Below are 25,665 nucleotides of genomic sequence, written 5' to 3' on the forward strand. Positions count from 1 at the left end.
AAAAAAAAAAAAAGAATAATAGAAAACCTAGTCGGACATCGTGGCGGGCACCTATAGTTCCCCAGCTACTCGGGAGGCTGAGACAAGAGTATTGCCTGAGCCAGAGTTTGAGGTGGTTGTGAGCTATGATGCCACCACACTACCCAGGGCGACAGAGTGAGACTCAAAAAAAAAAAAGAACCCTAGGCAATGTGTTCAAAATACACATTTTAAATGTAATCCCACTGGTCTGTTGGAATTTCCTGGTATATTTCATTTTCCTGACTGGTTTGTGTAACCTTTGGAAACGTGGATTTGATTCAGTTCATTAATATTTTTCTAGGGCAGAGAAGAGTGAAGAGAACGGTGGCAAAGGAGGGGATACATCAGTTAAAACGTTGAAATAGGAAAATGTGTAGTCTTTTCAACATAACTTCCCCTAAATTTTTCCTAGAAAAAAACAAATGCATGAGTCATGATATTCCGTGGGTTTCAATCACCAGGCCTCTTATCTTCAGGGGTGCGAGACTAGCTTTCCAAAGGTGGCATTCACAGACAGCAATAACTCAATTAATGCTTTTGCAAAACAAGGAAAGCCCAAATCATTCTTTCAGCCTCTCCTCCCATTTCTCTGAGCTATGTCTCTAGACAAACTGGCCCAGAGTCTTCATTGCTGTCCCCACCTGGAATAGCATTCTCCAAATCACCACTTACTGAAGGTAACACTAATTAAATTACAACGGCTATCATAATAACTTATGTTTTAGCCAGTCGCTCTGCTGGACACTCTCAAAGAACCGGTTTGGGGCCTTACTTACATACACGTACAGACATAGATATACATAGTATACAGTCATCCTTCAGTATCCGTGGAGAACTGGTTCCAGAAAAACTCCTCCGGTGCCCCCCAGATACCAAAATCCCAGGATTCTCAAGTCCTTTTTCTTTTTCTTTCTTTCTTTCTATCTTTTTGAGACCAAGTTTTACTTTGTTGCCCTCAAGTACTGTGGCTCACAGGAACCTCAAACTCTTGGGCTCAAGCAATCCTCTTTCCGCAGCCTCCCAAGTAGCTGGGACTGCAGGTGCTCGCCACAACTCTGGGCTATTTTTTCTAGAGTCAGGGTCTCACTCTGGCTCAGGTTGGTCTCCAACTCATGAGCTCAGGCAATCTACCCTTGTCAGCCTCCCAGAGTGCTAGGATTACAGGCATGACCCATGGCACCCAGCCTCTCAAGTCCTTTATGTAAAATGGGATAATTTTTGTAAATGACCTACACACATACTCATTTACACTTCATTTTTTTCTTAAGTGAACACTCTGTACAATTCAAATCATCTCTAGGTTACTTATATTACCGGATGCCAGGTAAATGCTATATTATACTACATTGCTTTTAAAATTTGTATTTTTTTATTGTATTTTTTAATGGAGTATCTTTGGGGGTGTTGGAGGTGGTAATTTTGACCTGTGGTTGGTTGAATCTGCTGATGTGGAATCCCTGGATACAGCAGCCCCACTGGTGAGAGAGAGAAAGAGCGCACAAAAGAGAGAATGCCTATTATACTAACCAAGAAAATAAAATGAAAACACAGATCTGTCTGTATACAGATCATATAAGCACCAGGATAATAAGGAGATAATTGGAAAATTGTATGCCAATTAAGTTAAAAATGTAGATTAAATGAACAAATTTCTATGACAAAAATTATCAGAACTGAAATAGGATACAAATTTAAAATCTGATTAAGCCTTTTAATTTTGAAGAAATTAAATTTTGTTCAACAAACTTCCCACAAAGATAATTCCAGGCTCAGATGGTTTCAATAGCCAAATTTATCAGACTTGTAGGGAAGACATGACGCCAATCTTACATAGAATTTTTCAGAAAGTAGAGGAGAAATTTTTCCTCTTGTTTGGAGACCAGGATAATGTCAACAATAAACATGAAATAAATATTATCCAAAAAATTTACAGATTAATATTCCACATGAACCTAGAAACAAAAAGAAGTTTCATAAAATATTAACAAATTGAATACACCAATATATAGAAAAATAATACATCATGAACAACTTGGTTTTATCTCAAATGTGAGGAATTCAAGGTAGGTTTAATGTTCAAAAACCGATTTAATTCATCATATTAACAGACTAAAAAAGTAAAGCTATATGATCACCCTCATAGATGTGGAGAGAGCCCTTAAAATTCAATACCCACTTATTATAAAAATTACCAGAAAATTAAATTAGGAGGGACTTTCTCAATATGATAAAGGGCTTAAAAATCTGCAACTAATATCAGACTACAGTAATATTGAATACTTTCCCCCTAATATCTGAACAGGTAAGATGCCCAGTCTCACTTCTTCTTTTCAACATTTGACTGTAGTTCATAACCCTTACCTTAAAGCAAGAAAAAAATAAAAAGTATAACAATTGGGAAGGGAGTAAAATTGTCTCTATTTTCAAATGACATGATGGTCTACATGGAAATCATAGGAATCAATAAAACAACTACTACAACTAATAAGGGAATTTAGGGAGATCTCAGGATACGTGTTCCAGATTAATATATTAAAATTAACCTATTTTATATATTAGTAGCAAAAATATAGACTGTAAACATATGTATGTATATTTTATATTTGTATGTGTGTATATATATACATATATATATATATCTCAAATACATTGGAATAAGTGTAACAAAAGAAGCTATGTGTTTAGTGTCAAGCATGTGTAAAGATACTAAATATCATCAGTATATGTGCGGCAGCCAATCATATGTAAAGATACTAAACATCATCAGTCACCAGGGGAAAAAAATTCAAACCACAGTGAGATATCATTACACACTTATTAGAATGTCTACCAAAAAATGGCCAGGCGCTGTGGCGGGCGCCTGTAGTCCCAGCTACTTGGGAGGTTGAGGCAGGAGACTCGCTTGAGCCCAGGAGTTGGAGGTTGCTGTGAGCGTGATGCCATGGCACTCTACCCAGGGGGATAGCTTGAGTCTCCGTCTAAAAAAAAAAAAGAATGTCTAAATTGAAAACATCTGCCAATAATACCAAGCGCTAAGGAGGATGTAGAGCAACTGGAACTCTCATAAACTGTTGGGAGGAATACAATCTGGTATAGCCACTTTGGAAAACAGTTTACTGATGTCTGATATAACTATAACCTTGCAATTCCACTCTTGGAAATTTACCTGGGAGAAAGGAAAACTTTATTTATTTATTTATTTATTTAGAGACAGAGCCTCAAGCTGTGGCCCTGGTTAGAGAGCTGTGGCATCATGGCTCACAACAACCTCTAACTCAAGCTCAAGCGATCCTCTTGTCTCAGTTTTCCTTTCCTTTTTTTTTTTTTTTTTTTTGCAATTTTTGACCAGGGCCAGGCTTGAACCCACCACCCCTGGTAAATGGGGCCGGTGCCCTACTCCTTGAGCCACAGGCGTAGCCCCAGTTTTTCTATTTTTAGTAGAGACAGGGTCTGGCTTTTGCTCAGGCTGGTCTCAATCTCATGAACTCAAGCAATCCACCTGCCTTAGCCTCCCAGAGTGCTAGGATTATGGGCGTGAGCTACCGCCCAGTCAAAAGGAAAACTTTTGTTCACACCAAAAAGTAGAAGTGAATGGCTGTAATCACCTTACTCATAATTAACCCAAACGGGAAATAACTCAATTTCCTCCACCAGATGAATGGATAAGCTGTTTGCAGTATATTTACACATGGAATACTACTGAGCAATATATTATAACAAACAAACTACTGATACACACGTGTCTGACTCTCAAGGGATGACAGCCAGATTCAAGAAGCTACGTGTTATTCCATTCATATGACATCCAGGAAAGGCAAAACTATAGAGACAGAAAACAGAATAGTGGTTTCTAGCAACCAGAGATGGAGAAGGGGTTTCCTAGGGGACAGAATATACTGTATCTTACTTACGGTGGTGATTACACAAATATGTGTACACAGTGTACACACTAAAAAGGGAAAACTTTCCTGTTTGTAAATTATACCTCCATAAACCTGACGCCAAAATTAATTGTGTTTTTATGTATTCGCCAAAAAAAGAAACAATTAGAATATAAAGTGGTTTAAGATACAGTTTAAAAGATTCTCATTCAAATTAATCCAGTTATGAAAGCCAGATGAAGAAGGCTGAGGCTGTTATGCTGGATGGGAAAGACGTCTGTGGGCAGAATGCCCAATGCAACCCCCAGTATATTATGAGGAGGACAAAGTGATCCAAAACGCCTCTCTACCCCATGCAAGATGTTTACTGTTATCTCTTAATATAGATTAGGCCTAAGGGAAATAAACTTTATCTACAAAGAAACTGACATTTACTGCACGGAAATCCTACAGGAAGTATCCTTTTTGTATCACGCAAACCCCAAAGTAAATACCATGAACAGAGAGGACTGCTGAGGTCTGGCAAGTTTCTGCCGTTCTCTAGAGACATCACAGGAATGAAGATTATTCTTCAATTAGAAGGCAACACATTATTGAGAAGGAAATTCAAGAAAATGAGACAGAGTTTAGAACTATGTATTCATTTTTATTAGATATGCCACCATTAGGTCATCATTAACACTGGTTTGAATGTCCTTCAGGGCTTGTTAGAGATTCATTTCCTCAAATGTTTAGAGAGTCCCTAAAAAAGCTTCCATGTTTTTTCTTGGCAAACCAGAACTTCAATCCTGGTGTTTATACAACTAGTGACTCAATTGTGGCTCACCAATGTTCAATAGTCTGTAGGTTTATCTGAGTTTGTGTTGTTTTTCTGTGACACTGATTGATTTCTGCACACTGGAGAGAGAAGCATTCATTCACCATTCATTCACTCACCAATTGCTGCTTTAGTGCTCACCATGTGCCAATCTCAGGGATAATACAGTAATAATAAGGCTACTTCCTGATTGGAAGAGTGCTGAGCAATTGATACGGATCAACTTGTTTAATCTTCACAAACACTCAATGAAGTGTTTTATAGGAGAGGAAATTGAGGCAGAGAAAGGTTTATCAGTCTAAGCTCACATAGAAAGTAAGCAGCTCAAACAGAATTTGAACCCAGACATTCTGACTAACCCAATAAGATTGCAAAAACAGGCAGGGGCAAGACCACATGGGGCTGGGAACTTCCTATTATGCCATTTGGATTTAAGTGGAATGGTAGTAGCAAGACATTCAAGGATTTTTCCAGCAGGAGTTTTCATAAACTCTTTTGTGTTTTCCTGCGATTAGTCTGGCCGCAGCCTAAAGATGGGATGGGGATCTGGGCAGGTGTCTCAAGAGGGTAGGCCAGAATATTGCCACTGGAGGGGAAGAGGCGGGAGGGGATTCCAGAGTAAAACAGGAAGAGGTGAGGATGGAGCTGACATGAGACGTGAGGGACAGAGGAAATCACAGATGACCCCTGTGGTCATTTCCTGTGGCTGATGGCTTATCCCCTCAGAATTCTGGAAGTTGGAAGTCTACAATGGGTCCACAGGGCTGCCACAGCCTCCAGATGTGTGCTTTAGAGGATCCAGGAACACCAATAAATATTATAAAACCATTGATTGAGACTAGATGTGGTGGCTCACACTTATAATCCTAGCACTCTGGGAGGCTGAGGCTGGTGGATTGCTTGAGCTTATGAGTTGGAGATCAGTCAGAGCAAGAGTTAGATCTCATCTCTACTAAAAATAGAAACACTGAGGGAAGACAATAGCTTGAGCCCAAGAGTTGGATTGCTGTGAGCTATGATGACACCACGGCACTCTATTCAGGGAGACAGCTTGAGACTCTGTCTCAAAAAATCAAAACAACTATTGATTGGTCAAGTTGGAGCATTAACTGAATCAGCCTCTATGCTGGATATTTTCTCCACTTCCCCCCTTTCTGGCTTTAAGCAGGTGGTTTTATTTCAAGTGGAAACCCATGGCTGAGCAGAGGTAGGAGGGTGAGACCTCTGTGACAGAGCTCAGCAGTCACCGTGAGCCCTCACTTCTCACTGGCTTCCTGTGGCCTTTCTTAAGATATCACAGTTCCAGGAGCACTTGCATTTAAAATAGGACAGAGAAGGGAGAAAAATGTTCTCTAAAAAGATATGAATTAATCCTGGCAGCACTTTAGGCCTCTTGGGGGAGATATTTGTGGTGATATTTAGACAAGTCAGAGAAAACCATAATTATGACCTGACGGTGGTGGTCCACAATTTAGGAGTGTTGATGGTGGCCCCTTCATGCTGCTCCTCAGTCCCACGATTTCCTTATAAGCCACACTGAGTAATTTGTTTAAAAGAACAAGTTTTGTTTCAAGAACGTGTTCTTTGTTTGAAACCACGAAAAGTACCTGTTTGGAGAAAAAGTCATTCTCTAGTTTTGTTCCCATAAAAGTTTAATAGAAGCCAACTAAAGTTTAAGATCTCCCAGAGGACAAATAAAGATATTTCTCAGCAAATGTAGAATCGCAATTTTCATTGGTACTGGGGGATTTTACACACAAATGCAATTTTATTTTACATTTAAAAGAGGTAAGTAAATAGACAAATCAATTTTAGCTGCTCTGAAATTTCAGACTGGTTCATTAATTTTAAAAGATGGGACTTCAATAATAGTTAAAAGAACAAAAGCCCAAGGGTAAAGACAGAGAATAATCACCTTCAAAATTTTGAATTATCAGCAGCCTCCATCAGAACCAAGAGGACTCTAAACTCAGCTTCCTGGTGATGGTCTCCATTGTAACTTTTCCCTTTAAACAAAGGTTCAAATGGAATTCCCGAATGCAAAAACAGAAACCCCCTTCTTTTCTTGCAGAATAAGGACCTACTCTATATCTCGGATACTAGGATAGATTCTGACAAAACCAACCTAGATAAAATAAAGATCTGTTCTCGGATTCATGATGTGAGACCTATATCTCACCATCTCTATGGGAGAGACAGAGATATAATTATTATAGATAATATTTAGTGTGGTATAAAAGTAAGATAGACACCTGCGGGCAGCAGTTGAACGTACACTTGAGGGAAGAAGAAGAAAGATCTTCCCATAGGAGATGACATTCAGACTTCATCTGAAATAATCAGGAGTTTCTCAAGTGAAATCGCCTCACCCATCAAGTAAGAGAATACAAGTTAAACATTGGATATGTTGTTTTTCTTAAAACAGTAATGACAATTACAGAAATAAGTTTTGAGAAACATCACAAAGAAACTGTGCTATGTAAATGCCCCAAGCCTCAGTTTACTCATCTTGTGAAACAAGCTTATAAGACCATGGCCTGGCTCGGCGCCTATGGCTCAACCAGCTAAGGCGCCAGCCACGTACACCTAAGGTGGCGGGTTCAAATCCCCAGCCCGGGCCCGCCAAACAACAATGATGGCTGCAACCAAAAAATGGCCAGGCGTTGTGGCGGGCGCCTGTAGTCTCAGCTACTTGGGAGGCGGAGGCAGGAGACTCGCTTGAGCCCAGGAGTTGGAGGTTGCTGTGAGCTGTAATGCCACGGCCCTCTACCCAGGGGGACAGCTTGAGGCTCTGGCCAAAAAAAAAAAAAAAAAAAAAAAAAGACCATGGCCTGATAATGCGTATAAAGCAATGGGAAGTCCCAGGTACATTGTAGGTTACCTCTTGACAGAAATGGAGCATTAATTTATATTAACAAAAGCTCAATTGTTATAGTTTTTGTTACTGTTTTTACACATTCTAATTGATTTCCTATATCTGGCTTTAAGAGCAAAGAACCAGTCATGGAGTAAAAAAACCAGAAGAAGCTTAAGTTACTTAAATTTTTTACTATTTAATAAACACATAGTTTGCTTTTTAGCTGTACATGGTAAATTCTCATGGGTTGGTTTTACATTAGAATTTTTTTGAATAATTACCTAAGATTCTGTTTAAATCCCATTACGGCATCTTTCTGGTATTTTATTATGACAGTTTTTTTTTTTGAGATATAATACATATATCATAAAATTCACGTATTTAAGGTGTAAAACGCGGTGGTTTAAGTATAGTCACAGAGTTAGTAACCATCACCAGAGTCAATTTAGAATATTTCTGTTATCCTGAAAGAAACTTCATACCCCTCAGTAGTCACTTCCTGCTTTCCCCAAACTCCTCCTCCCCCACCCCCCTTCCCCGAAGCCCTAGGCAACCACCAATTTATTTTCTATCACTATAGATTTGCCTATTCTGGACATGTCTTATAAGTGGTAATCATATAATGTGTGATTGATTTCTTTGACTTCCTAGTTTCAAGGTTCATCTATGTTGTAATATAAAATATAAACTCTTTGTGTAATAATATTGAATGCTGAATGATATAATATTTCATGGAATAATATTGGACTCTATCCAGTCATTGGTTGATGGGCATTTGAATTATTTCTACTTGTATGTGCTGCTGTGAGCATTCACATACAAACTGTTATGTGGTCATTTGTTTTCAGTTCTCTTGGGGCAGGGATTTTCCTAGATATGGAACATCTGGGTCATATATTAACTCCACATTTAACCTTTTGTGGAAATGCTGGAGTATTTTCCAAAATGGCTGCACCGTTTTACATTCCCACCAAGAGGACATGAGGGTTCCAATTTCTCCACATCTTCACCAACATTTGTTATTGTCTGTCTTTTTTTATTTTAGCCATCCTAGTAGCTGTGAAGAGGATCCCCTGATTTTGATTTGCATTTTTCTGATGGCAAAGATATTGGGCAGCTTTTCTTATGCAGATTGACTCTTGGTCCACCTTTTCTGAAGATAGCTCTGCTCAAAACTTTTGTCCATTTTTAAGTTGGTTTTTCTTCTTGTTTTCTTTTTTTATTGCATTTTATCAATAATTAGTATGGGTACATAATAGTTGTGTATCTTTATAGGGTACATGTGATGTTTTGATACTAGCATACAATGTGAATTAATCAAATCAGAGTAATTAGGGTGTTCATCACCTCAGGCATTTAACTTTTTTTATGTTAGAAACCTTTTAAATCCATTCTTTTAGATATTTTACAGTGTACCCTAACTTATCATTGATTATAATCACTTTATTATGCTATCACATATTATTCATTCTAGTTAATTATTTTTACACTTATTTTTCTTTTTATTTTTGGGTTCTGAGAATTCTTTACATATTCTAAGTACAAATTCCTTACCAGATGGATATTTGCAAGTATTTTTTTTCCCAGACTTCAGTTTCTTGATGGTGTCCTTTGAGGCACAAAAGCTTTTAATTTTGGTGAGGATGAATTGATCTATTTTTTTTGTTGTTATTGTTGTTGTATGTGCTTTTGTGTCTTATCTTAGAGACCATTTCTTAATCCAAGGTCATGAAGACATATGCCTATGTTTTCTTCCAAGAATATTATTATTTTACCTCTTACTCTTAGGTTTTTCATTGCTTGGGTTAATTTTTGTGTATGTCTTGAGATAAGGGCTCAACATCATTTTTTTGCATGTGGATATGCACCATTTTTTTTTTGTTGGAAAGATTGATCTTTTCCCCATTGAATTGTCTTGGGATCCTTGTCAAAAATCAATTGACCACTAGTGTGAGGGTTTATTTCTGGACTCTCAATTCTACTCTTTTGATCTGTATGTCTCTAATAATTTTTAAAATAACTTTTTATTTCGCATTGTACAGAATACAACTTTTGCATATAAAGAAGCATAGAATAAAAGTAAAACAACATAAATCCCACTGCGGTAGAACGAACTGTTGGTCTCAACTCTTCACAGCCCTCTAATAGTTGTATACATCACACCCTTATTGGGGTGTGTGGCGTGTACTTGGGTTTGGTCCACCTGACTCTGGGCTTGGCAATTTGCTCAGACTCTTGGCTTGTCAGGCAGCATGACATGAACAGATGCTTGAAATGTACTAGTGCTGTTGGTCTTGCTGGCTTGCACCTTTGATATCACCCTGAAAATACTATGCATTAGCTATAGGTTCCAAATGAATGGCAGATGCTTGCAACTAACCTGAGTCCACTCTGTGATATGGAGCCCCACCCAAGAGCAGGCAACCTTTCTTGGAACTCAGACACATAGGCAGGAAATAAACGGCTATCACCGTTTACCACTGAGGTGACTGTGGTTGTTTATTCTGTAGCAATAGCCAGCTGATAGGCATGGCTTTAGAGATAACCACCCCTGTCAATCTCAGCTTCTGACCAAAAATGAGATTATAAAAAAATTATACGTGTGTATACTTTCCTGTTTTTACTTAACATTTTCCCATAATACTGTGTTGGAAAACACCCCTTTTGAATATTCACATATTTTAACCTTGAACACTTATATATTTCTTTTAACCATCGCTGTATTACTGTTACTATTACAAGTAAAGGTATAATAAATTTCACTCTCTCTTTTTTGTATAAATCTTGGTCTATATTTCACATTATTTCCATGAAATGGATTCCTAGAAATTGATAATTTTACTAAGCTGCTTGAATCAGAGTTCAAGGTGGAGCCACTGAATCCCGATTTCCTCATTACCATTATCCATATTTCCACCTAAGCTATTTGGTGAAACCCGCAATGTTTTTACTTCTTAAGGGATACAGGCAAATTTCATTTCACTTAAAAAAAAAAAAATGTTGTGACTTCTTCCAGTATATTCCATTATCCTGTCTTCAGACATTTATATGTTATTCTAAAGAATGAAATCGTTTCTATAAAACAAAACAAAAAAATGATAAAATCCCAAGCTCATGTTTGCTTGGTTGTTTTTATTGGCATGGTTGATTGTAGACTGCATACCCAGGAAGGTGGGGCTCTAGAGGGGCAGCCAGCTCCAAGTTTCTTTGGACCCATCACAGTACCTGGCATTGTGCATAAGTGCATTCAATAAATATTTGTTGAGTAAATGAATGTAAGGAATATAAGGAACATTAAAGCAGCCTTTCAAGTCAGAAATTACTGCCGTCACAATGATTAATAAGTATTGTGATGGCTTCTTTAGTGACAGATATATTACATCTAAAATTAAATGCGTAGGACTTTTAAAGAGTAGGCCAAATGGTTGATACTGTATCTAAACTTTTCTGGGTACCTCTTAGCAAATAAATGGATCTCTCTCTGTTCCTTATTTTACTTCCCCTTTCCCAAAAAAAATCGTATTTTTCAAGTCATCTGATATTGAATGATCCAGTTTCACTTTTGCAACTGCTAAAAATGGTTACCTTGGGAACCCCAAGTACATACACCGTGTTGGCACAGCACACACACTGAGCATTTGGAAGTCTCTTTCTGGTTAACAGGACAGGGATCCTGGCATCACTGATCCCTCAGGCTAAGCCTAAAGGTCCTCTCAGATAATACAAAAAAGCACCATTCTCATCTATTTCCACCCTAAGCCACACATTTAACAAAGTCAGCTTTGCTAGTCAGTCACTTTGTAATTCCCCAGAATGAAACAGAAAAGGAGCAAAGGGCAGGGAAAGTCATGGAGGTTTCCTTACATAGAAGCCTCCTGAGGATAGCCGGGGTGCTACACTGGGAACCCCACTATGACTTTAGGGAAAGGTCTTGGGGCGGTATCCATAGACCAACACTACTGCTGCCATAGTTTACATGCAAGGAACCCAGGTGACAGGCCCCAGCATTTTTCACACCCAGAAACACTTCCCCTCACTCTGTTCACTTAGGGGTGCTGGACCTGCTCACAAAGCAGGGACAGGCCAAGGGCATTCCCTAAACAACTAAGAATTGCCGCAAAGGCTGGTGCCCGGGAAAGGGTCACCCTGTCCCATATTGTGCTGGTGTCACACAGGGAGTAGAGGCACGGTGACAGCTCCAGCAGAATGAAGCAGGTAAAGAAAAACAGAAAGGCAGTGCTTTAGAGCCCCTCAGCAAACTTGATTACCTTGTCACCACGAGTAAAAGTTAATTTCAGCTGCTGGGGAGGGCAGCCCAGTGCTGCAAGGGAGCGAAAATGCAGGCGAGACAGTTATCAGATAGCGGCTATCTGCACAAGAGAGAGGCTCTCATTTGACAGCAGTTTGGTCGTTGGCAGCTCCACTCGGGCTCGTTATAATTGCTCCTCCATATTTGCTTAGACACGTTGCAATGCCCTTCCGTCATAAAGGAAACTGCCTGAGCGTTTTTAGCCATCACAGCCTTGATGATGAAAGAGTGAAGAACCGCCTCTAAGTCAAAAAGTGCACCCAGAGATAAGGCTCGTTTTCCATGCCCGGCTGCTGCCTCTGACCGCCCGAGCCCTGTGCCTCTCAGTAAGTTGGAACCAAAGGCTTGACTCACCACACAGTAAGCAAATAAAAACTTTTTTTCTATGACATAGGCTCTAATAATAGCCTGTGCATCACCTCTTAATAACCTCATTATACCAAGGGGTAAGAAAAGCAAGAAGCAAATATTTATAAATACAAAGCCAACTTTTAAATAATGAAAAGGGGGAAAGCAACGCCCCCCCCCCCTTATAACTCTGTTATTATCAGAGATGGAGCTAATAACTCGTAGTAGGTAGGTCATATTGATTCTGTGGGAATCTGTGGCCAGGGGAGTCCTGTTAAAATAATACCTATAGTTTTATTGATGTTTACATAAATGTAGGACAATTGTTTTCTACTTTATGGGACTAAAATGAGAATATATATAGTCTGCCAAGATTTCTTAGAAAATATATGGGTTTGGAAAATAGGACAAGGTATAGTAAAACAGTGAGAAATGTTCAGAGTTAATTTAAAAAGCTACAAATTCAAACAAAAAGATGGTGGCATCACATCTAACTGAAGGCATTCTGCTTTTTCTGGGGTTTCTGCTAGGCCTTCTTGGATTTCCAAGATTGTTACATTTTATATAAACCGTGGGAAACTTAGTTGAAATATCCCTCACTTGGTTTGATGTTCACTAATTTAATTATTTACCCAAAGCAAGGTAAACATTCTTCCCATGGAGTGACCCCCCCACACACACAAAATGGGAGGAAGATAAAGGACAATGAGAGAGAAAAAATACCAGAATCTTTTAATACACTATGAGCCTAAAATTAATTAACACGTGAAAAGTGACTGTGCTTTTATACCCATGTTGAATAGTGTATTTAATACTTGACTTAGGGAGCATTTCATTGCCTGGCACGATTTCCATTTCACGAGAATGTGTCCTCTTTCAGAATTACTGAAAAAGAAATGAGTCTCTGTAACTAAAAGTTTGTGTTTCCAAATATAATAAAGTTTTGGGAATAAAATCACCTCATTTGCATATATTATCTAAAAAGCTGTGTGGGGAATTTTTAGGCCAGATACCATCGGGACCAGGCTTGTTTCATGCTCCAGACCTGCGGCGCCCCTGTGAGGGCTGAGCGTTCATTTGCGTTCGTCCTACCCAGGGCCCAGCACCTTGAGCATCTGCCCTGTGCGTGGAACTGGGGCTGGGGCTGCAGCAGGAGCACAGACACGCCGGACGTGACCTTGGCCGTCTACTGTTGGGCACTGGTCAGAACAAGCGGACGGTCTGCAGACAGGTACGCCCAGGAATGGAGGAGCACGGACGTGGGGTGACAAAAAACACATGTGCGATTGGCAGGAAGGTATTAACCACCAGGGTATTTGTAGCAAACTCCTTCTTTGTCTATTTTCCAAATACCCAGGGCGGCAGCACCGTTTCCATCTGGACTGACAGCTTCTTTTAGGTCTGTGGCCACGATCTGCACCTCTGAGTTATATTTTCAGAAAATTGACCAGAAGTCTAGCATAGTAATTAAAAACTTGTATGATAAGTGGTCCTGATTGCTCATTTATATTTTTAGGAGCTTGCACCATTTTTCACCGGGGGCTAGTGCAGTCTTCCTAGCTAAGTGTGTCCTTTGCACACCCCTTGGTTTATTTATTTATTATTCTTCATCCCTCAAGAGAGAAGTTTTATTGCTGATTCTGCTGTACTGGATAAAAGAGGAAGTACATTCTTTCATTTAAGAGTCTACTAGAGCATGAATCCTTTAAGCTGCTTTTCAATTTCTGCTACTGAGGTTGAATCTGGAATTAGGTGTCACCACAACTGACTCAAAAAGGTTCTAAAAACAGGGCCGCCTTCACAACTTTGGTTGTAAAACCAAATTCCCCAGGCAGAGAATTACATTGGAAAGAAGAAAAGTGGGAGGGACCTATTTATAGGTCTGAACTTCAGTAGAATTTGACCGATTCTCAAGAACACTGGGGAAATCCATCGCCAAAACTTTACCCAGCTACCTTTCTAGAAACATCTGTAGTGAAAGAGATTGTGCTCATGTAGTGAAAGAGATTGTGCTCATGTTGTCTCTCAAATTTTAAAGAATATCACACCTACCAATAGCTAGATTCTCAGAAGGCACTCGAGGAATTTTAGATTAACTCAGTGAAATGATTTCTCTTAGGGCTTGAGCAAGTACTCCTGACATTGTGGGTAGCAACCTGTGGTTGCTTCATCCTATTTAAATTCAATTTAATAGTTTTCACTTGGATTTAACCGGTAACCATGAGAAGAAAGAGTTGGGCATACTGTCATTTTGATATGTACGTGTGTGTGCTGTATATGTTTTTAAGCAAGTGAAGTAGCTCTATTTTATTCTTATACAATGAAATGTGGTCTTGTTGTTATCTATATGGTAGTGTATCTTTGAATTACAGAGATGGTCCAAAGAAATTTGAGTCTTTTTTTTTTTTTCAGTAGGGACCAAAAATATTAATTGGCCTTGGGCAAAGGCGAAAGGAAACAGAGAGTGATCAGAATTACAGAAAACATGGGATCAGATCCAGTGATACTTAGCCTTCTCTGAAATTTATAATATTTTAGTCTCCTATTTGAGTATTTTGTGCCATCTATGGGACAGCTGATTTTCTTTCAAGAGTATCCCTTTTTAAATAGAAAATACCACCATACTATGTAAGGAAAGTGTGTAGCTATTTGTGGCAAAAAAAAAAAAAAACAACTTTATAATCAAAAAACTTCTGAATAATCAAATTTGAAGAACAATTATCTATTTAATAGTTGTCAATTTTAAATAGACAACTATTTTAAATTGCACATGAATTTTATGGACACCCTGTATTTTAAGCAGCTTCAAGGTCAAAATACATGGCAGATTCTAAGGCAGAGGGCTTACTTATGTAAAATATGCAATTATCTCCCCACTGAGATATTCAACAGTTTCATTATTTATTTGACCATCTTAATTCCAGATGATATATTTATTATTTGTAGAAGTAAATATAACATAATTTACTTTTTATGACATACTTCTTACTTTGCCAGTCACTAAAAGTCCTTAGGAAATATTAAATTTACATTTCTTTCTGACCTATAATTCTTACTATTAAAAATTAGCACAAAGTTAGAGCATATTTAATATCATTTCAGGAAATACTGGTATTTCAAGACATCACCTCTATAACTTGAAGAGGAATCTGTCTTTGTTGTTGTTAAGGAATTTTTATCTTTGCTTCTCAGGCTTAGCAGATGACTAACGCTTCCGTTTAATTTGTTAAAATTCTCATCAAGTGATGAAAAATATTAGAGTACCTGGTTTTGTTGTCATCATCGCTGTGGTTTTAGGCTTCTTTTTGAACATTATGTAGAACCATCAGTGAAAAAGAAACAGGTGGGTTTTTTTTTTCTTATCAACACAGATATAATCCTCATGGGCAATATTTAAGTTTATCTCAAAGTGGAATTGAATGATTTGCATGCTGTTCCTTCCTCACTATTGTGGCATTTTCCCAGTTTCATTAGTAAGTTAAGCAGAAATGGTAGTAAGTGGTAAGTTAAGAAATAATAATGAGGCTGGGCACAGTGGCTCACACCTGTAATCCTAGCACTCTGTGAGGCCGAAGCAGGCGGATTTCTTCAATTCATGAGTTTGAGACCAGCCTGAGCGAGAGCAAGACCCCCCATTTCCAAAAATAACCTGGCATTGTGGCAGGCACCTATAGTCCCAGCTTCTTGGGAGGCTGAGGGACTCAGAATTTGAGGTTGCTGTGAGCTACAGCACTCGAGGGTGACCAAGTAAGACTCTGTCTCAAAAAAAAAAAAAAAAAAAAGGAAAGAAAGAAAGAATAATGAAATTTAGAGTGTTTAGTGCTATTTCCTGAAGGTATCCATTTAGCCAAGATTTCTTCTATGGATCTACTGGAATTATATTTGAAAACTATCAAGCCATTTAAATAAATTTATTAAACAAATTGAAAATTATAAAGTCATCATAGTTAGTGCCATGGAGTCATTAGAGTGTAGATTTTGCTATTGGAAGATCTGAGACTGGGGCCAAGTTTCCTTATTTACCAGATGTTTGATCTCTAGCAAATCATTTAACCTTTTAGACTCTTTTCCTTTGTGGATCAGAATAATGTCCATGGAAGGAATTTCCGTCATGGATAATAACCATATGTGCCTGCACCAAATCACTGAGGGAGTGTGGAGAAGAACCGCTTTGCTAAATTGAGGGCAGCACACCACAGGGGGAAGCCGTGCATGATATTTGTCCTTTCAAGCTAAATTCATATGAAATAAACCTCTCAAAATTTGCAGAACAAAAACTCAAGATGTCTCATCTACAATTCCCAGCAAGAGATCCCCAACTGTCTGCTTAGACGTGTAGAACCAGAGGCTGAGAATGTCCTCCTTGTTCAAACTGGGTTATCACATTTCCTACTCTCCATTCATTCTCATTGCCTAGTTGTTTCAAGTAGTTAGAAAAATTTTGTTTCTATTCTTCGGGTCTTTAACTAAGTTCTTCAATTCTTTTATGACCTGCTCCCATTGGGTTCACTAAAAAAAAAAAAAATCAGTCTTTCCAAAACTGAACATAGCACAAATTTATTCTATGTTTGTGATACTAAGTTTCTCTTACTTATGTTACAAATTGTTTTAGATTCAAGTTTCTTGTCATGTTGGTTTATATTAAATACACAATAATGACAATGGTACTGTTGCTTATTTCCTTGATTAAGTATGCCTGGAATTTTCACTGTTCAGAGATCTACACTGGTCTGGGACTGGACGGCAGCAACCCTGTCCCACCAGCTTTCCTCTCTCCCAGCTTTGCACCTACCATGCACTCTACCCAGTGCCTTTTCCCCTTTGTGTGTGTTGAGAACTACTTCATCCTCCAGGTGTTACATCAGAGATCTCTTTGCCCCTTTGTGTGTGTTGAGAACTACTTCATCCTCCAGGTGTTACATCAGAGATCTCTTTGCTCCTACCAGGCCCCAGACACACCTTTATTAGGGCAGTTTTTGACTGATGTACAATTACTGATTTCACATTTCATTCTTCCTCTCAGATTATGGATATATATTTGAAGAGCAAAGTCTAAGATTTGGTCATGACTGCATTTCCAGCACATAGCAGATAGTCCTAAATGTTTGTTAAATAGGCAAATGGCCACATCTTATGGTAGAAAGTAGCTGTCTGTTTTTCTTAAAAATGACAACAGAATGATCTGGACTTTCATCTCCCTTGTTCTCTGTAGGGTCTGATCATTATGGTGCCTGCAGTGCTCATTCTATGGGGCGCCTCGGCAATTCTGCAAGCGGACCTACTCCCTGATGAAAAGTGTAAGAGCCTTCTATTCTATTCAATAATGTTTTCTTGATAGAAAGGATAGCATTATTTTCTGAGATAAACCTTCAATTAGGAATACATAGGAATTTTTATAAAAGAGAATACCCTTTTCAGAAGACAAACTCTTTAAACATACTATATTTCAAGAAAACAACGCTGGTCAAAATGCAAATTTTGTGCTGTAGTAGGAAATCAACGTCCAAGTGTGGGCATTGAGACGCTATGGACTACAGCTGGTGTTGGTGACATGTTTGGAGAGGAATAGTTAGAAAACCTCCCAACCAAACACTAAGAAACTTCCACTAGGATTCTTTCTATATAAAGAATATATGTTTTGTTTGTTTGCTTATTTGTTTTGGGGGGTATGTCTTGCATCTAGGGATTTGGTGTGATGACAGAGTTTAAGAAAGGAACACTGTCTCTGGGTCCCATTGTCTAATAGAACTTTCCACGCTAATGACAATATTCCATCTCTGTACTGCCCAATGTAATCACCCCAGCCATATGGGACTATTGAGCCCTTGAGTACTAAGTAATGAACATTTAATTTTATTTAAATTAATTTTAATTTAAGTAATCACAAGTGGCCAGTAGCTCCCATAATGGACAGTGCAATATAGACAGAGCCCTAGAGAACCTTATGCAGCTGGTGTGGGCACGGAGTTGTGGAAGGCTGAGCAACGGAGAAGTCTTAACAACTCCGTAAGTGAACAAAAGAAAGTTTTGTAATTTTATGCAAAATATTGTCCTAATTTTAGTAAAATACTTTTTAAAGTTTTATAAATATGTGCCCCCCCCCCCAAATATAGTGAATTTATCATCTGTTAATGTCACTCATGGTGGCCGGATTGTGAGATATTTTTATTTTCTTCTCTTTGCTTGTCATGCTTCCCAAAATTTATACAATGAACAGGTCTTGATTATGTAATTAAAGAAAAGCCTTTCTTTTGAAAGCAAAATCCGGAGGGGGAGACAAAACTTTCTCTTTCTATAAAAACCTATTTAAGAATTTTGCTCACAAGTATTTTTGACTGTGACACATAAGAAGCCAATACATTCTGCATCATGACCTGGTACACGCACGAATAGAAAGGTACCTTCATGTAATAGAAACAAAAGATTTATGAAACAGCTGTTAGTCTCCTTATGTTTCATGCACCCTGGTATTTTCTATTTTATTTTTCTCCCACCTCATTAAAAAACATTGCTGATCACAAATTAATAAGTTGTTATCATAGCTCATTAATGGATAATAACTCTCAGTTTGAAAACAAAATGGTCATAGCAAATAATAATGTACTAAAATATTCAAATTTCAATTAAAAAACATGTAGATGTTATAGATAAACACTTGGGCAAGATGTTTATTGATTGAGCTAAAATCAATTTTGGCCAAAATTGGTTCACTATGATACATTTTAATAGCATAATAATAAAATAGTATGCTACACAATAGAATGTTTTTAACAAGTTAAAAGTCAAAGCAGGTGGATTGCTTGAGGTCAGGAGTTTGAGACCAGCCTAAGCAAGAACAAGATCCTATCGTTACTAAAAATAGAAAAACTAGCTGGGCGTCAAGGTAGGCGCCTATCATCCCAGATACTTGGGAGGCTGAGGCCAGAGGATCTCTTGAGCCCAAGAGTTTAAGGTTGCTGTGAGCTATGATGATGCTATGGCACTCTCCCCAGGGTGACAGAGCAAGACTCTGTCTCAAAATAAAATAATAAAAATTGAGAAAGTTAATTCTTGTACAATCAGCTGCCCATTTTGTGAAATTTTTATGTAGCATAAACATTTGTATCTGTAAAAAAAAAAATTGAGAAAGTTCAAAGTGCTTTCTGCGTGTGTTCGAGCCTGGCCTCACCTCCGTGTTCTTCCAATCAACAGTTGTACTTCTTCCACCGGTCAATTTCACCATTAAAGTTACTGGTTTGGCTCAAGTTCTATTACGTTGGGAACTAAATCCTGATCAAAAACCAAGAAGTGTTAATCCAGAATATCATGTGAAAATAAACGCCCCACAAGAAGATGATGTAAGTGTTTCTTCTGATGGCAATCCTAATTTAGAGCAAATAAGGATTTTTTACTGCATTTTCTTTTCTTTTTTTCTTTTTTGCCTGGGGCCGGGTATGAACCTGCTACCTCCGGTATATGGGGCGAGCGCCCTACTCCTTTGAGCCACAGGCGCCACCCTACTGCATTTTCTTTATCAAATGAAATTCTAAGGAAGAAAACAAGAAGAGAATTCCTAAAAGGCTTGTGTTATGGTGTCAGTACCGTAGAGTCTGCAGTAATGCTGTAAACGAGCGCCTGCCTACCATATCAGCTTCAAACAGCCGCGCGGACGATCTCAATCTGGGGACACTTCTTTCCCTTAAGCAAGAACTTTCAGTAATTTTTAGGCACAATGGACTAGATATGGGTTTTCTGTTTCTTCTAAAATGGCCAAGAAAACAGAAGAGGGTAGCCTAGTGAAATGGGAAGAGGGCGGCAAGGTGTAGAGCCTGAGAAACCAAGTTCCAAACCTGCTTCATCCACCGCCTGCCCTTGGTGACCTTGGGCCAGTCATTTGTAGAGCCTCGGGTTAACCATAAGGCTGAGCTAACACAGCTGCTAAATATCAGGTATGCAGTGGGGTCAAACAAAGGGTGAGGAGACTCGTAATAACTAGTTTTAAATCATTATGGAATTCTAAGGAATTTTCTGTCAAGCATTTACCTTTGCAGAGGTGACTGGAGCTAGAGACCATGGTACAAGGGAACTTCAGCCTTAATTGTAATATTTTGTTTGTTTTGATAAGAGGAATGAATGGGTTCGTGTAGCATTGAGAAACTATGCTATTATTACGATGGTTCCGTTTTTAATTTTTTTCTAGCCAAACCATTTCATTGCCTTTTATTTATGTGTCATTTGAAAAGTGGAAGATGCATATTTGATTAAAATAGTTCTCTTAAGGCTATGTTTCCATATGTATCATGACTTGTGGGTTTTATTTTTAGTATGAAACCAGAAATACTGAAAGCAAATGTGTAACCATCCTCCATGAAGGCTTTTCAGCAAGTGTGCAGACCATCCTGTTGAAGGACAACTCCCTCCTCGCCAGCAGCTGGGTTTCTGCTGAACTTAAAGCCCCACCAGGTAAGCAGGCCTCCAAAAAGCCTGGTTTTATGGTTTAGAACTTTTCAAATATGGGAAAGGAGGAAAAGTAGCAATAACTTGCTTTTCTTTAGTTAGTCACCTGCTGCTACCAAGTACCCTTTCACAGCATCAGCATTCTGCTGGGGCTGCTGTCACCTCTTGTTATTGTGATCCACCCAGTTCCATCTGGCACATTTCTGCAGACTCCACCATCTCTACATTGGCCTCCCGTGAAAAGCTGGTGCTCCTGGTACTCAGTGATACTTCTGATGAAACACTTGAAAACACACATACATACATGTACACGCACACACTGGGGGAAAGAAAGAAAACAGCAGAAGCCACTAGATCCTGGGATATGGGAATGACCCTAGTAACAATTGTCTTGGTCAATCTAGCCGTGAGTAATTTTCAAATTATTCTCTTGTCACATCACTGGATGAAAAGATCATGCCTCCTGAATTGCACTGATGATTTAAAACGATACAAAAGACCTTCTAATTTACTGATTATAACTTGTTGTCTAGACCACATACCAGCCAATTCACGTAGGCCTGATCTCAAGCACAGAGACTAATCTGAGCAGACTCAAGATTACAAATAAGGGTCACTGAGTGTGCCTTACATTAAACCACTGTGCCACCTGTCTATAAATAAGGATTTTGCCTCCGATGCACTTTTCAGCTTTCATTTCTGCAATTTCATTCTTCTCTGAGTACTCCATGTAAGTCAACACTAATAAGCAATTAATTAATTTCATTTTGAAGCAAATGGTATTCACACCAAATAACTCCTTGGAGGAGAACTGTGTAGTCACATAGGAACCATAGGAACCTCTTGGCCATGGACTGTATAGTCACGTAGTACATGGACACATATATAATATTTCTGTCTATCTATACTATCTCTCAAAGCAAACTGACTTTAGTCCGTCTTTTTTCTTTTTAAATTCTCTACAGAGAATAGGAGGCTCTCTCCCATCACCTTTTCTCTCTACCTCTTGAAAGACACTGGCTACAGTGACGCAAATGATCTGAAGCTGACTTAAACTAAGCTCAACATCCTCCCCTATGCTTCGAGACTCCCACTTTGGCAAGGTCCCCTCTGCCCCGCAGCCCAAAGTGCTTTCTGCCTTCTCTGAGCAGCCATAAACATCCCTAGTGTTTCCCATGCTATATTCTGAAGAACAAGGGTTAATATTGTGACAAGAGAGATTGGAATGAAAATGAGACTTTCCAGTCACAGCATTTTGGGAAATCTGGGGTGAAACAAACATAAAGAGGTTACATTAAACTCTCAAGATTTCCTTAAAGCCTTAGCATACTAAACATGATTATAACTTGCTAACATGTACCGTGTCTCTGAAGTAGTGATAATATTTTGCAACGTTGCAAAATAATACCCATTTCCTTCCAAGCAGCAATGGATGTAATTCATGAAACAACTGGATACAATGGAATGAATCATACAGTTCTAGAATGGACAGGGCACTGGGGACCTTCCTCAACCAACCCTCTCTTTAAGAGTTGGAAATATGGAAGCCCAGAAGTGTTAGGGGTGAAGGTCTCACAGCCAGTTGCTGATGAACGCATTAGGACACCAAGGTTGCTGGACACCAACCTCTGAAGGACAATGTATCGTCCTGCTCTTGAATTTTCACACGTGTATCTCATTAATGTAACTCCCACACCTCAGCCAAAGTAGCTGGAAAATTCTTTGATGTCGGAAATTGGGGCTTTGTCATGCTGGTTTCACCTTACAGTAAGTTGGCCTTCTGCAAATAGTAGGTTTCTATAAATATATGATGATGATTCGTTTCTAAAAGAAGTAGAGAATTCAGAAGTTATGATTGGTGTGTTTTGCCCTTTTTATTTCTGACCACCTAGGGGCTCCCGGAACCTCCATTGTGAATTTAACTTGCACCACAAACACCGCCGCAGATAATTACGTGCACTTAAGGTCATACCAAGTTTCTCTGCGCTGCACCTGGCGTGTTGGCAAGGATGCTCCTGAGGACACGCAGTATTTTCTGTACTATAGGTTAGTACTATGCCTATTTTTACTTATGCAAATAGGCTATTTCTTCCAGTCTTATTAAACTCATGAGTGTTCCAATTTAGGTATGGTTCTTCCACGGAAGAATGCCAAGAATATAGCAAAGACACACTGAAGAGAAATATTGCCTGCTGGTTCCCAAGGACTTCTATCCCTGGCAAAGGGCGTGACTGGCTTGCAGTGCATGTCAACGGCTCAAGCAAGCTCACGGCCATCAAGCCCTTTGATCAGCTGTTTGCTCTTCATGCCATTGGTAAGACAGATTTAACCCGAAGCCAGACTAAATGGGTTGCAGAATCTCAGCAATTTTCTTTTTTGAGATAAAGTCCCAGTGTTGCCCAGGTATTTAGAGTGCTATGGCATCAGCCTAGTTCACAGCAACCTCAAACTCCCACGTTCAAGTGATCCTCGCACCTCAGCCTCCCAGAGTGCTAGGATCACAGGCATGAGCCACCATGCCCAGGGCCAGAATCTCAGCATTGGAAGGGATTATAAAGATCACCTCCTTTGAGTGCTTTTCTGATGCTGAGTAACCAGCTGGCCCATGTTTGAAAACCACTGGGGCAAGGTTCAGATGCTGCTGATGTCTATGGGTGGTTTAGCAGCATCCCTGGCCTCCACCCACTAGATGTCAGTAGTATCCTCCCCACCCCTCCCCTAGTTATGACAAAAAATTGTCTTAGACATTGCCAAATATCCCTTAGGGGGTAAAATTTCCCTCAGTTAAGAATCACTGCATCAGGAAAAGTGAACTCATTGCTTCAGGGAGCATGTTTAATCTTTCATCAGTTCCTGGTGGCTTCCTGAAATTTCTACCCCTAGTTCCTCCAATGGATGGTGCTTCTCTGAATGACTCTGGGCCCATTCCCCACTGGGTGGCCTTTCAGCTGTTCAAGGGCAGCCATGTTTCCCCCGGGTCATTCCTCACATGTGCCCCTCCGTCCCGCCGCTGTTCTGGCCCTTCCCTTCTGCACACTCTCGAGTTAGCATGTCTCTCAGGGTGTGAGTCTCAGCTCTAAACATCTCTCAGGGTTTCACCTGTTCTATTCCCAATATAGAGGTTGCTCTCCCTCTTTCTAGAAACTTCTTTTAATAAAACTTTTCATGTAGCAATCTTGGTATTAACTTTTGAGACTTAGTGGGAGGGGGAGGCTATTAGCAGGGGCTATGGCACAGGCCGCCTGGACTTGGGTCCTGGCCGCTCCACTGACCAGCTCAGGGACAAACTGGTCGTGCCTCTGCACCTAACCTTATCTGAAAAATGGGGAGAAATGAATACTTCCTGTGAGGTTTTTGTGAGAATTATGTTACTAATTATAAAGTGTTTAGAACAGTGCCTGGTGTTAAGTGTTCAGTAAATACACTAAATTACGATTTGGTACTAATTTAGTGGTAGTACTAGTAGTAGTGGTAGTAATAGTGCTACTATGTAGCACAATTTGGCTGTCATATCATTATCAAGTGGAGTCTAACTTTGTTTAAAGAATTATAGCCCTTTCTATATGCCATTCTAGTATATTTTTTAGTTGACCTAAAAATGTCACTTTCATGAAAACAGGGCATAAAAGATGCTGAGGATGACTTGGGGAGGATGATACTAATATGAAAATTGATATGGTCTGGTACAGACTACAGGAATTCATTTTCTTTTATGATTTCTATTTTACTAAGGCCAAATTCTTGGGATTACTAAAGAAAATAAGGACTTTCTTGGTTAAGAATTTTCTGCTCAGGAAATGGCAGTCTCTGAAGCCAGCAGCTCCCATTCTTACTTGTCCCTCTGGCTCATTAATCCTGAGATCTAAATCCCATAACCTGAGGGACAGGACACTTACTTGGAAATAATCCCTACTCCCCTCACCTGGCCATAAGACTATCAAGTGAGATCTGGGGTCGGAAGAACTTTGGAGTCATAAAACAAATTTAGCCCAATGCATTCTTTTTATGCAAAAGAAAACCCAGGAGCTTCCTGCTCCACGCCCCACACAAAACAAAACAAAACACACTAATCAAAATAAGACAAAAGCCAAAGCCCAAAAAGGGGAAGTGAATTGCCCAGGGCCACACGCCTGCCTGTGGCAGGTAGAGGCAGGGCTTGTGGACTCTCCAGGGCAAAGTCCTCTTCAAGGCCAGGTTCATTCTGGGTTTGGTTCAACTAGGGAAGTAAAAAGGGGTGGTGGGCTGAGTCTTACAGTGAGGTCCCCGGAGAAGGGATTCAGCCATTCCAGTCCATGTGGAGCAGGCACCCTTGTAGCTGTCAGGAGGGGCCTCTTCTTCACCATTACATGTGGGAGTCTTGTGGGCGGCCAGGAGCTTCCTGTGGCTCAGAGATCAGTTGATTAAGACCTGACTGTAAATATTTGAGAAAAGCATATCTTAGAAATGTCTTGAGGAGTGTTGGTGGATTGGAGTTATCAGCTCTGATCTATCAGCTCTGATTCTAAAGAAATATCACTGATCTCTGATTCTCTAACCTAGATCAAGTAAACCCTCCACTCAACGTCACGGCAGAGATTGAAGGGACGCGTCTGACTATCCAATGGGAGAAACCAGTTTCTGCCTTTCCAATGCATTGCTTTGATTATGAAGTGAAGATATACAACATAAGGAGGGGTTATTTTCAGGTAATTCTTCAGATAATTCTAATAGTTGATGACAGGCATTCATTTCAAAAGCGATTGAAAAAATTATCTTCAGTGACTATGAAGTAACCAGGTTACAACCTGGTACTAGTGAGGTCAAAGTTAACTTACATCAACTCAGGCAACATGGAAGTAAATCAAATCTCAGTGGCATTTTGTTTTGAAAGGACATACTTTGGGTGGAAATTAATACAGAAGATCAGATTAGAAACTTACACAAACAGTATGACAGTTTCTTAAAAAATTAGAAATAGGCTCGGCGCCTATAGCTCAACTGGCTAAGGCGCCAGCCA

General features: G+C 39.4%; 1 protein-coding gene across 1 annotated transcript in view; it reads left to right on the forward strand.

The window, feature by feature from the left end:
• The first annotated feature begins 11,782 nt into the window (after window positions 1-11,782).
• Window positions 11,783-25,665, forward strand: part of IL5RA (interleukin 5 receptor subunit alpha) — a 37,219-nt gene continuing 23,336 nt past the window's right edge. The window contains exons 1-7 of the mRNA XM_023510657.1: window positions 11,783-11,791; window positions 17,446-17,530; window positions 19,425-19,570; window positions 20,537-20,675; window positions 22,562-22,715; window positions 22,796-22,983; window positions 25,209-25,354. Of these exons, the coding sequence (XP_023366425.1) occupies window positions 11,783-11,791; window positions 17,446-17,530; window positions 19,425-19,570; window positions 20,537-20,675; window positions 22,562-22,715; window positions 22,796-22,983; window positions 25,209-25,354 (867 nt within the window). The remainder of the gene's footprint in view (window positions 11,792-17,445; window positions 17,531-19,424; window positions 19,571-20,536; window positions 20,676-22,561; window positions 22,716-22,795; window positions 22,984-25,208; window positions 25,355-25,665) is intronic.

The sequence above is a fragment of the Otolemur garnettii genome, unplaced genomic scaffold (assembly GCF_000181295.1).
Source record: "Otolemur garnettii isolate 467f Iridium unplaced genomic scaffold, OtoGar3 scaffold00015, whole genome shotgun sequence".
Classification (NCBI taxonomy): domain Eukaryota; kingdom Metazoa; phylum Chordata; class Mammalia; order Primates; family Galagidae; genus Otolemur; species Otolemur garnettii.